Source organism: Myiozetetes cayanensis, unplaced genomic scaffold (genome assembly GCF_022539395.1).
Source record: "Myiozetetes cayanensis isolate MyiCay16 unplaced genomic scaffold, myiCay2020 scf17, whole genome shotgun sequence".
NCBI lineage: Eukaryota > Metazoa > Chordata > Aves > Passeriformes > Tyrannidae > Myiozetetes > Myiozetetes cayanensis.
In genome coordinates, this window is record NW_026087378.1 from 15,089,133 (window position 1) to 15,102,800 (window position 13,668).

General features: G+C 41.8%; 1 protein-coding gene across 1 annotated transcript in view; it reads right to left on the minus strand.

Annotated features, from left to right (window-relative positions):
* ATP10B (ATPase phospholipid transporting 10B (putative)) overlaps nt 1–13,326 on the minus strand; it is a 48,365-nt gene extending 35,039 nt beyond the window's left edge. The window contains exons 1-3 of the mRNA XM_050311856.1: nt 13,058–13,326; nt 11,867–12,061; nt 675–879 (exon numbers count right to left, since the gene is read on the minus strand). Of these exons, the coding sequence (XP_050167813.1) occupies nt 675–879; nt 11,867–12,061; nt 13,058–13,323 (666 nt within the window). The 5' untranslated portion in view covers nt 13,324–13,326. The remainder of the gene's footprint in view (nt 1–674; nt 880–11,866; nt 12,062–13,057) is intronic.
* Between the last annotated feature and the right edge of the window lie 342 nt (nt 13,327–13,668).

Below are 13,668 nucleotides of genomic sequence, written 5' to 3' on the forward strand. Positions count from 1 at the left end.
CCACCAGTAACCCCAAAAGATCTTCCTAATGGCACTGCTATTAATTGCTAAATATATGGATGTAATTCCTAGAATTATCTGAGGTTGTCTGCTCCAATGGAAAAATAATTTTCACATGCTACAACTCCTTAAACTTGTACTGTGTTATTTGAAAAACTGCCCTGCTGTGCTTGAAAAGATACTTATAAATGTAACAAGAACAACTCTCCTTAAACCATATTTTCATGTTTACTTCAGGTTTATCCAATGTGAGTTGAGAAAATACAGAAGTGTTTGAAAAAAGTAAATTATACGGTCTATGAAACAATAGTGGTTTCAAGCATTCAAACTGAATCTAAAAGTGATGTCAAACATATAATTTTTTAAAATTTTAATTGACCTTACCTTCAGTTCCTATTAAAATGCTTATTATACTCCTGTGAAAGATTCCATTCCCTAAATTTTTTCAACCCCGTGTGCCTTAGAGCAGGTCCCAGCTGAGCTGCCACACATCCCCCTGCTCAGACAGCGAGCGTGGTGCAGCAGCTGCAGGGGAGGAGCAGGATCCATCAGGAAGCCCAGGGCCACTTTGGCAGAGGGACCTTCCTGCAGCTCCCATGCAGAAATAAGTCCCTGAGCAGCAGTGGCTGTGCTGTGAGAGGGCAGAGCTGTGCCCTGTGCCCGGGCTGTCCTACCTGGCTGGGCAAGCCCATCACCACCCGCCGCTGCTTCAGGTTGGTCTCCCCGTCCAGGTTGGCGGTTTCCAGGTGGCAGATCCCGCTCTGGTCGGAGGAGTAGAGCAGCAGGATGTCTGCTGGGATGGTCTCGTTGCACTGCAGCTGCACGAAATCCCCCACTCTCACGTCCTTCCAGCACCTCTCAACGTAAGCACGTTCTGTCCTGGTGCATCAAAAACACGTATGGGAAAGGGTGACACCGGGGGGGCAGGACCCGAGGGCTGGGGGGCTTCAGAAGGAGAAAACAGGAGTTGGTGGCACACTGACTGTTTTCAAAGGACAACAGCTAGAAATTAATATTTAGACACTTCCATAGTATCACTTCACCGTATGTCACATTCAACCCAAATCTTGAAATTAAATAGAATTTAAAAAAACACAACTACAACTGAAGTTCTCTTTCGTTCTAGTGTTAGCCCTATATCTCCACAGCAAAAGCTAGAATGTAGTTCAGACGAAGGGAAGTATTTTGAAATATCTTATTGAAGAAATTTAGACACTTCATCAAAACCTGTTAATTTTTTTGACTGTGTGACTATGTCTCAGATACTTCCCAACATCAGCATCTAGATTCTGAAAGCACCTGACCTTGTTTCAGGTCTTTACAGTCTGTAACTCTCAAGAGGCAGTTACAAAGCTTGAGCTTAGTGCTCAGAAACAGCTTCAAAAGCTAGAAGAGCTGACAAATGACCCTTTAGAATTGAGCAAAAAAAAAATGCAACCAGAGCCCAAGTTTAATGGAAAAGTTAAAGTAAGAAACAAAGAGCTTCTAAAATACATTTAAAAAAAACACAAAGGAAAGCCTATGGGGTTCAAGGAAAAGAGATTACAAAGAGATTACTATTTCATCAACAGAACAGTGCTCAGAGGTTCAGCAAATAGCAGACTTTTTTTGACATTACATTTTCAATAATTAATCGTTCAACTGCTCTTAACCATCTAAGCCAACCGAAAACAGCACAATAAGTTTTAAAATTAGTTAATGGGAAAACTGCTCTGGCAACAATGGCTTGGTTCCTTTGACTCTTTGAGAGGAAATTATTCTTTCAACATGAATAATTGAATCATCTTATGCCTTGCTCTGTAAGAGGGAAAATGCTCATGACACTTTACCAGACAGATAGTAAAAGGCCTTTTGTAATGAGAGTCTTATTTTTGAAGTTTTTAATCATCCCCATCTATTGCCTGAAGAATACTGTCATTCAGTTAAGTGATTGTACCAGGAGAAGGGGAGCAGATAGAGCAGATGAAGTGTTTTGCCCCAGTTCAAAGCACACATCCAAGCCAGGCCGAGGGCTGCTTCCTGCTAACCTACTTTCCTGTTCTTCTGCAAGGCAGAGCCAGCCGTGGTGCTGCCAGGCAAACCCTCACACTTGGCTGCTGTCCTTTAACAACATCAGACACAGCTACCTGCAAAGGTTGTGCATGCAATTAAATTCTCTGTATTTCCCTGTGGTATCCACTTTCTATTCGAAGAAACAACCCCTCAACCTAGCTAATTAAATCCCTTTAATGCTGGGAGGTGTTTACTAAATGATGGTGCTGTAGCATTAATTTTTTCCTTCTTACATTAATTCTTCTTTCCTGACTTTTTCATTCTTTTAATTTTGTCTGACTCTACTTACCTGCATGTCCTTTTTCTTTTGCTCAACAACAGACATAAAAGAGCACATTGAGGAACATAGGTTTGTTGTAAGTTAATTTGATGTTGCTACACATTTTAAAAAACATCTAGATCAATTTCTATTTCAAAAGTATTGAAGCAGGTGTGTGATGTGTATTTAATGCTCCACAAAGTAGATACTGAGTTAATATAGCATATCAACTAAATAATTATGAATCCTTCCCATGCCAAACACCTTCTGTGTAGGACTCCTCAATTTGTTTGTTTCAAACATAAAAGAGAGAGTACAAAGTCAGTTCAGAGCCAGGGGATGGCCTGTCGTGCCTCCCTCGTTTGGCAGCCGTGTGCAGTTTACACATGATGTTTGCTGGGGCTCCTGCAGGGCAATCCCCGCTCCCTGCACGGCACCTCCTGCGCAGTTCCGAGCTCTGCAGAGCACACCTGGGGTTGTCTCTGCTCCCACAGTGCTCCAGAAGGGCCTCGCCCAGCTGGCTGTGCTCCCCATCAGCCAAAGAAACCATTTCAGCCAAAACAACACCCAGAAATCACAGATCTGAAACATCCTTTCAGTAATTCCCTGGGAAACACACATCACACATGAAGTGCCAGGGTTCTGCCCGTTCACTGCTTACAGAGGAGATGATGGCTCAGAAAAGCCAAATGACCTCTTTCAGATCAGAAGAACAGGAGGACTCAGCACAGGGACTGGAGTTCAGGAACCCCCAGAGCCCCAAACCTGCTCTCAGGTGAACTGCCTGTCCCTCTCTCCCAAAGAACATTCAGTTTGGTAGAGAAACACATTTTCTGCTCCTGACAGAACTCTTCGGTTGGAGCTGGAAGATTAACAATTTCCTGCAGTACAAAGGTTTTCTACAACTTTGTAGAGAATTACCAGTGGATGAAAGGAAGAAAAATACTTCCTGATGAAACTGTGCCCCCCATGGCAGCACTGGCCCAGCTGCCTGACAAGGTTTTTCAGCTGAAGCAGTTTCCTTCCAGCAATCCCTGTGACTGGGAACGCTGCCCATTTTCTGCTCAGTGATTAAAGTTCACAGCACAAGCTCTGGTTGCTGAACAAACAGAGGAGCTTCATAAATCCAAGATGTCTGGTGAGGAACGTATCAAAAGGGCAAATGTGTTTAACCAATGAAATAAACAAAATGGGATGACTTTCAATAGGTGGGAATCTGGAAATCTCATTCTGGTAGCGTTGGCATCAGGGCTGGGGCACATCAAAGACACGAGGTAAGATAAAAGTACCTTCTCTCCTTACCAGGCAATTCATCAACAGCACACTCCCAGGTGTTCCCCTGCTGTCCTGGGATAATGGGGAGCATGACAGTGCCCATCAGAGGATAGTGCCAATGAAAAGAGGTGCTTCCCTGGAACAGCCAAAGTGAAGTCTGCCAGAACTGTTATTGGACCCATCAAATCTGACCAGAAGAGCTGAACTAAATAGAGTTTATGAAGTCATTTCTGGGAAAAAGGATCATAAAAACACTCTGCTGCCATTGGAGATCATGGGGAAACTTGAATAAATTATTGACTTTATGTCAACAATTTGATTTCTTGTTCTTGGATTCAATAAAGATAAATCTCAAACAAAAACTGGGTCAAAATGGATGGTGAATGTGAGCAAATAAAAATTATTGTTCTGCTCCCCAAGGGAAATTAAATAAAAGCAATTTTTCACATGCACTCCACAACATGTCTATGTGTCCTAGATTGTCTTAGAGAAAGATCTTCAAAATCTTTATCACCTAAAAGCATTTTATCAGCCAATTAGAGTTCAATGAGTCTTATTCCCTTGCATTACTGCAAGCTCCATTTTGGGATCCTTTGCAGCTCAAAGTAAAGCTTGTTTTCTCTCCCTTTCACCCATGTTGAGAACACATTTGCTTAAACTTCACTGGGTTCCTTTTGTAAATTATAGATGGTTGTATTTAAGAAAATCTATTTTGATTTTAATACTGCCTTGAACAAAATGCTATTGTTACTAACAGGTAACTCCAAGGTCACTCAATGCCCTTAGCATGCATCAATCATTAGCATTGGTTTCTAAACACTCTCATTAACTTATGAAGTTTCTAGAACCCACAGTCTATATCAGATTTTTGGTGGTCATATCCTTACATGACTATGTAGCTCATGAGGTCAAAACCTACTTCCCTCTAGGTTTTAAAGGTATATTTTAAAACTCCAGACAGTAGGATGGATCTTAATACCATGAGGCCACAATTCTGCAGGTCTCTGAGTCAAAGCCACAGGTTTTCATTTATTTGCCCTTAATGTTTAGTCATTAACTCCTGCTGCTGTTGCTAAACCACTGCACCTTTTCTGGGAAGCAGCTTTAGATGCCTTGGCAGGTAATAGATCTTGGAGAAAGCTCTGATAAAGCAACACACAAACCAGTGGTAGCATTAGTAATGGATTTATGGATTTTCCTCCTCAGAGAGCACAGATCCTCACTGTAGCAATACACACATTCACAGCATCTCCCACCTCGCTGCTCTGACTCCCAGGAGCTGCTGCCTGGACCAGCTCAGTATTGACACTTTTCTTTTGCATTTAGTCAGCCCAGTATGTCCCGTATTTCTTCACCAAACAATCAGCACCCTCCTCATAAGATGATGAAATTCAAGCAGTGGTTTCAAGCAGTGTCATGGGGACAGAACACCCTGGAGGGCACTCCTGGCTGAGGACTCCTCCTCAGCTCACTGGGAGTTTGAAGAATCCCCTCAGCTTGCACAAACAGAAGGCAGTGTTTGGGCCATCACTAAACCCCACTGTTAATTCATGTACCCAGAGCCAAACCAGGTGCAAAATCTCATAGCAGCTGAGGTGCACACGACATCACAGCGTGACAGCAGAGCAGACCCCTCGGCAGGGCCAGTCCCAGTGGGGAACAGCACGGTCCTGCCTGACACTGGGGGACAGTGGGGGCTGTCCTGGGAATGCACCCACTGAGCAGTCCTTCAGCCTCCAGCTGGTGAGATGAGGCACCCCTGAGGTGCAGAAGCTTTGATATTTCTATATCTGTGCCCAAGAAAATTGATTGCAATTTTGCCTGAGGGAGCCCGGTGAGATTTCAAGTGGGACATAAGCTTTAGGTTTTTTTGGTGTATAAAATAAACACACTAAAGCCTCCAGCAGGCTCCTAGTCTTGTTATGCTTTGTTATGCATAAAATAATATGCTTTGTTAGAAAACAAAAATAATAGAGCAGAAAGTAAAGGCTCTTTAACAAGTGAAAACTCAGTGCTGCTGAACAAGACTTTAATTTAAAATATTGGCAAGAAATCTTTTTGCTTACAGTGCCCTTGGCAGGATGGTATTTTCCTCTCATCTTGCTTTGTACTTTACAGACTTTCAGGTTCACCCTGGGCTGAATGAGCTGCAAAGGATGTTTTCAGGGCCAAAGAGAAATAAAGTTTCTTTTCTGTTCTTTCTTTCTTTGCTTTTTCCCTTATTTCTTCTGAGATTTGGCAGTAGGTTAATTCCTGTTTTCAGGCCTGTCCCCTGCCCTTCTCTGCTGTCTTCCACAAACCTCTGATGGTCTCTGCATCCCTGGCCAGCCCCAGTCACTCTCCAGACATGGGGAGCATCCAGGGGAGGTTCAGGCTCTCCTCCCTTCCCAAAGTGCAGCACTGCCAGAGCCTCTGAAGGAGGTTCAAAGAGCAGCCTTTGCTCCCCAGCTTGCCTAAGGAAACACAAAGTCCAGTACATGTCCAGGAGCCTGTAGGAAGGCAGATCTCCATTGCTGTCAGAGAGAAAAGGACAGCACAGAATTACAACATTTCAGTTGACTGAAATATTTTAATTCTCTTTCAAAGCAGCTTAAGCCACTTTCAGCTTTTCAGCTGTTGGCAGTTTGGATTTTTAAAAACTGCCAACAGTTTTAAAACTGTTTGTTGAGTCCTTCGTTTTTATCTTCTTTCCACATCACTCTGTAGGACTAACCCAGAGTTAGTGCCGATGCAAAAATCTTTAAATGTCCTAAAACCTTACACTAAGCAGACAAAGAGTTCCAGTGAAGGGCAGCCTGGATTTTTTGTATCACAGACACATCAGTGGACCTACAGAGGAAGAGGAGATTGATCCTTGTAAGAACTACTTGAAAACCACAGGACTTGGAAGCATCACAGAGGAACTTCCTATTGAAAAAGTAATCAGATTATCTCATTTAGGATGCATGTTGGCTTATCTACTTATCCAACAGCTCCACAGGATGATTAAAGCATATAAACTGGGGTTCTCTAAGTCACTGACTCAGATATCTGAGTTTAGGTGCTTCAAATTAAGCAATGTGAATAGCTTAAATGAAGTTAATGTTTTTGTGGCTGTTGCTGTGCCATCTAGAACTGTGTAGTCCTTGCATTTGTGTCTTATTATCTGTTGAAATACCGAGAAAAAATTAGGTTAATTCTTCAAGAAATGTGAATTTTGATGTAAAAACCTGTCTGGATGCTATGGAGTATCTGCAGACCTTATACAATCCTAGGGATATATCACATCCAAGCTATATATTTGAACATTATGGAATTTCAAGAAAATTAAACAATAGCTTTTAGCAACTGTTGCAGTGACATTCCCTCTCAGAGCTGTGCATCACATTCAGTGGTAGCTCCTGTTAGTGAGTGACCACCTGGGGAGAGTTCAGACAAAAGGAACCACAGCAGGTTTGGAGGGACTGACAAGAAAGATGAAAAGAGCAATCTCTGGGCAGATCTTGATTTAAAGGTGTCTGGGTGCAGCAGAATGAACATGACAGAAATGACACATATATGAAGATTATAAGTAACTGTTATGGATAGAGAATAACTAATTAGAGTTGCAAGAAATCAGGTGACTTGAGACATTTCAATGCAAGGAAAGATGGATAATAAAGCATAGTGTCACAGAAAATGTTTTGACAATCACATTTTGTAGTAATTGTAGCCCCCCCTTGCTTGGATAATTTAAAAACACCAGGAGAAATGAGGCATTTAAAACATAGTACCAGCTGCAATTCAGATTTTTGTTCTCTCCTTTTGGTGCTGTGTGATTTGCTCTGACAGCACAAGTTTGTCTACAGTTGAGATGATTCCAAAAGCTTTGGTTCTGAAATTAAAATCTCCAAAATGAAACATTAGATCTAAGTTATTGCCTCTCCCCAAAATACTTTAATGCCTACTGATTGCCTCCCATTTTCTCAATTAAAGATTCTTTAAACACACTACTGGAAGTGTCTTTTCTTTCATTAGACTAGCAGCCTGGATTTCCCATTCCAGCTGATCTCTGGGAAAACAAAATTGGAAGCAAAGTATTTAAAGGCCAGCCTATTTAATTTCATTTTCCCCTGTTCTTTGTTAAAAGAAGACAAGTTACTGCACTTCCTTTTGTCTGCAAGAAACTTTTGGAGAATAGTCAGCATTTGGGCAAGATTGGTCTGTCTCTGTGTTTCTTTTGGAGCAGGAGCCAGAGTTCTTGTTATTGAAATCTGAAATAAAGGCAATATGCACTCCAAGACTGCCTCTTAAAACCTAAGTAATCTTTCATCTTAGGATGAAAGATCAGTTGCTCTATTAAGAAAAACTTTTTGCTGCCACAAGATTAACAAAATTTGCAGGGTCCCCAAAAGACTTTCACCTGTGTTAAAAAAATCACCTCCAGCAGATGATTCATAAGGAAGAAAATTAGAAGACGTCATGCTCTTCCATGACTTTGCAGGCAAGAAGAACAAGAAATATCAGCTTCCCAAAGCACTAGAGAAGCCTGATTAAAATTATTCATGATATAATAAGCTGTAGTGACTGATCTGATGGCAACTGTAATTACCCACGTTCTTTCCAGACAGGATGAATCCTATAGTCTGAAGCCCTTCTCATCTTCCTTTCCCTTACATCACCTTTTTAGGCCATAAAACTTTGGTGAAAGACAAGATTCTAGACAAGATTCATTAGTAGATCAGCATCTTTTTTATGGGATGGGAAACCCAATTTTAAGGAGGCCCATGTCATGTTTCTGCATAACAAAGTGCTCATGGCTGTGAGTTGAATCTGGATCTGAATGGATGTTGTAATTCCATAATGGACACTGTTCCTTTATACAGAACAAGTTTTACTGTACTCCCTACTTCTCATGTTCCTGTGGTAAAAGGCTTTAGATCTAAATTTCATGGTTGCTGTATGTATAGAGGAAATAAATAAGATAGGATTCAATTATTATGGGATTCATTCATTAGCACCTACTACCCCCCCATTCTCCTTCATACTGGTTTTAACAAGTGTTGACAGATAATCCATTGCCTCACGGGCTAATGTAACACTGAAAAATCCAGACATCCAGCTGGATTGCAATCTCCAAGACAGGCAGGAGAGGCAGCTTTGCCACCCTACCCAAAGAGCTACAATTACTGACAGTCTCCACTGTAGGAGAGGAGAAATCTTAAACCAACATTATTTAGAAACTTGTCAAGTGCCTTCTCTTTTGGACAAGTTGGCAAAGAGAGCAGTACAATTTTGTTTCTGACAAATCATTATCTACATTTGGGGATAAGTCTAGCCTCTAAACAAGCAAATCCATTGTTTTCCTGTTTAGCCAGCAGGATATAAAAATAAATATCTGACAAACACACGCAAGAGAAACAAAGAGAAATGACAGCCCCGTGTGATAAAAGCCAAAGTTCTTCAAGATCCTGCCTGTGAAAGTGCACATTATATAAAGCACTGCTGATTAATTGGAGGGATGACAGGTGCATCCACAGAGATGGAAAGTTTTGCACTTCTGACTCCCAGCTGTGATATTTTAACAGGGAGAAGGCATTTGCTACTTTGCTGAGAGAACAGTGTTGATACAGTAAAACATAATTTTCAAATTTAGGAAAGTCCTGAGAGCAAGAAGTCATGAAGCATTTTGAAGTGAGCACAGGCATATGCAGTTAATTCATTCAGAGATGGGTAAACACAGGCACAGATTACTATCTTCTATTTCTAGACCACATTTTTACAGTTTCAATTTGAAAGCTACAGTCTAGAGTACAAAATTAAATGTGTTTCAAAGGGTCAAGACTTTAAGAGGTTTCTTGGCATCTAAGAATGCAAACAAGTCCCAGGACAGATCTTGTTCTGTGCTCTTTTACATGGATAGAATTAAACCCTCCTGAAAATGTCTTAGAAAAGCAGTTGCTTGTAGCTCCTCAAGCACCTATTGTCAGTGCTCTTCACATCTAAGAGGCCCATAGCCACACCAAGATCATGAAACTCCAACTTACCTTCCCCTTCTAAAAGTGCTTTAAAAAAAAATAAAAATCTTCCCCTGTATCAGTACAAATACCAGATGGGAAAGAGTGGCTATGAATTTTCCCCATTTCACTTAATCACTGGCATTTTCCAGCACCTGGAAATGTATTAATTGTTTCAACAAAAAGCCTCACCATTGATAAAAGATCTCAAAGCATTGTTTTAGCAATGAAAGCTGCACAAAGCTCACCTGCTGTAAATGAAGCATCCCATGTGGTTGATCTCTTTGTCTAATTTGTACCTCCGAAAGTCCTCCCAAGCGTCTTTAATGGCCGTGACGGCCATAATGACACAGATGGGGATCAGGGACACCTCTGGTTGGAAAGCATTCACCACGGGTACAAAATTCAGCAGAGCAATGAACACAAAATAGATGTTGGCAAAGCGGTGAAACTGCTCGTAGATATTTTTAGGGAGGAAAGTCAGGATGGTATATTTTGTGGTCTTAATTTTATTGGAGCCATAGTGTCTGTTTGGATTTTCCTTCCACTTCTTACTTCCAAAGGGCAAATTGGAGATGATCACTCGTTTATTTTCATTTTTCTTCTTTCTTTTCTTTACTTTTCCTCTCTTCTCCAGCTCCTCATTTTGAGTTTCAGTGTCTGAGGAACCAAAGTGGCAGCAGGTTTCCTTGAAGAAATGTTTCTTCCATACCATTCTAGAGAAGCAGCCTGGAACAATCCTCCTTGACATCTTGTTTTCCTCTCAAAAAGTAGCTTCGAGTTGAAAACCAACAAAGTTAGAAGAGTTCAATAATCCAAAGGAACTGCCAAGCGGTGGAGGGAAGGGTTGAGGTGTCCCAAGCCCAGAGCTGCCTCTCCTTCTGCTGCAGCCTCCGCCTCCCCAGGGCCAGGGATCAGCCTGACTCAGCTGCACAGGTCCCAGAGCCTGCTGGGGAGGCTGCACCTCACCCGGGGCAGAAGCACCTGGAATGTTTGGTTATTCCTGTCGGCAAACGCCGGCAGGCTCAGAGCATTTCCCTGGCACTGCCTCGCTGCTCACACAGTCTCTGCTCCCACCCTGAGCAGTGCCAGAGCACAGGGCACACTCACAGTTGTCTCAGCTCACTCCAGGAGTTTCAGGATCACTTTATGGCCCTGGGAGTTGCCAGGAAGCTCAAAGGTAATGGGCTGAGCTGCACGTCCCAGATGTCAACAAAAGATTGCTCCAAGCCTCAGTTCAGACACTATTTCTCTTCTACTTCCTCTATCTACTATTTGGTTTCATGATCGTAACATGGATTATTAAACAACCAAGCAACTCCCACCTCCCAAACCAAGTAAACCTACGATTTGGCAGTTTTGGGGATTGTACATAGACACAGGCAAGTGAAGGGCAGCGTACCTGGATTGCCCCTCAGACCAATCCTTCTCCTCTGATAGACCCAAAACCTCCCTCTCTTATCCAGTCACTCCTTCCAGTCTCTCATTTCTCCTTCCCCTTTGGTCCCCATGCCTCTGACACATAAATATGTCATTTCCAGGAGAGCTAATGACGTGTATGCAAAGCAGAGTAATTTTTTCTCTGTAGCCTGGTCTTAAGGGGAGGTGAAAAAAGGAAGAGACCTAAATATTTAAACTTCTGAATGCAAACTCTTATCTACTGCATTATATAGTGACAAGCTGAGCAGTCTCAAGTCAAGTTGGTGCTTGGACAAGAAACTCTGATGAAATGGAAATGTTGCAACAACAATTACACGTGAAATTATTTCTTCCTTCTGAGTCACTACTGAGCAAACAGCTCCCTGCAGGTGTTGTACCATCCCAAAGCCAGGCCTGTATTGATCCCTCTGCTTACTGGAAGCCCTAGAAATTATTTTTCAGTTCCCCATCATGACTCACCTTGAATGTTGTTGATCACTAATTTTTTATTAATGGGTTCAGTGTGAAACTTAATTTTTTTAAACAGCCCCAGTTATCCTTTCCAAACTTGGATAAGTTTCATTTTTCCTCCAGGTCCTTCTGCTCCCTGGAGAGGATGTTGTGTGAGTTGGCAAGCTGGTTTGAAAACTTGGAATGGAAATCTGTGTATCAGCACACACTGCTGGGATATGTAACAAAGCTCCAGTGATACTGAGATGATTTCAGTGAGATAAGTAAGGCATTTTAAAGGTAGAACAAATTCTTTTATAAGAGTTTTTTCAAATTTACAGTGCTCTGAAGGGTCAATGAGGGGATTACTGCACAACCAGATGAACAGTTTCCACCACAACAAATGCAAGAGAAAGAATTGGTTTCATTTACTTACTTGTCGTATACCCTGGTCTTAGAGGAGTTTATTGCCTTGTCATATTGGTGTTTTCTGTAGTCCTCAACAGCATCCTTAATCATGCTGGCAAGCAGCACCACAACCAGAGGCAGCAGAGTAACCTCCCTGTGGAAGACTTCCACTTGTGGGAACCAGCTCAGAACCATCAGAAAGAAGAAGTAAAGATTGCCCAGCCTGAAAAAGTAGAAAATAAATTAAAAGTAGTCAGAAATTAGAATGCGTCTTTTCCTTAATGAACAACACCCATTTTGTGCCAAAGGAACATTAATCATTCCACTCTTATGCCCTCCTTTTCCTTTCTCCAGAATGAATCAATCAGTTGCTTAACCAAGTTGATAATTATTTCTTTAGAGGAGCCTGTGAGATGCACTTTGATACTATGATAGCTAACTCCCTTTCCCCACATATTACAAACACTGTTTACCTCCAGGAGCTCCAAGGTCTTTAATGACCCCCCACCACCTCATATAAATAAGCAGAAAATCAAACAGAAGCCAAAGAAACCTTAAAAAACCAAACCAGTGACTGAAATGTCCTGGTCAGGAATCCATGAAGGATTCCACAAGTGGAAGGTCAAATCATGAATGTGTACATCTAATATACAGAATGAAAATTTCAAGGCTAGAGATGAATATACAATTTTCATTTCTCTTTAGCATAATGATATCTCCCTGGGCATCTTTTTGACAGGATTAATTATGCTGGGGGGGTACATAATTTGAAACCAGCACCTGGACAGAAACCTGATCTGCACTTGCACATAGATTTATACTGTTTCAAGGTTGGTAGACAGTTACTTCATGACATTAAAAAGATATCAAAATTGAGCTGCTGAAATCCATAGAATTTTCTCAACACATCCAATTAATCCTTTCTGTGTTCTTAAAAATCAAGAGTTTATGAAAACAGAGGGATGTTTAAATTTCTACCAAGAAAACTGTTCCAGCATTCAAATAAGAAAGCTGGTCACAGCAGTGTCAGACACTGCCAGTGCTGACTTCCTTCAATCCCCCATTTCAGTGTGAACTGAGTGACATTTGCTTACAAATAATCATCACCTAAGTTTTAGTGCCATCGCCACTACACATGGCCCCTCTCCATTACTCTCAAATATCACTGTTTCAGAGAGAGTCCTAAAATCTCATGGATCACTGAATGATTTCTTTTTACCTGTGAAACTGTTCAAAAAGATTTTGGGGCAAAAAAGTGAGCCATGTGTACTTTGTGGTCTGTATCCTGTTTCCAGAATGAAAGGTAGAAGCTTGTTTCCAGTCTTCCCACTGTCTCCCACTGCCAGGAAACACGATCCTCCATTTGTTTGGGTTGAGTTCTGGTTTGTCTCTGACAGAAAACAGCAGTGGTGTGGATTCCTGGGAGGGCTGTGGAGCTCCCAGTCGCTGCCAACGGCACCAAGCCGAGTCCACAGACAAAGCCATTCCCAGCAGGGGGGTCAGGCTGTAAGACAAATGCATGACAGGCACTGACAACCACTTCCATTCTGCTAGAAAATTCACTTTGTGTCTGTGAGCAGAGGTTTAACACCACAAACAATCCTCCTACTCAGTGCATTGCATGCTCAGCCTCTGACCTCGGAATTTTGCAGAGAATGCACAGAATAAAAGATACAACAAAACCTTCAATATGGAAAAATCTATTTCTATCTCTGGGGGAAAAATAATCCAAAACTAGCGTGGATAAGGCCAATTTATCAGAGGGGAACAATGGTTTTTCCATCACGAACTCTGTATCATTTTTTTCGGTCATAAAGTGCCACCAAATCT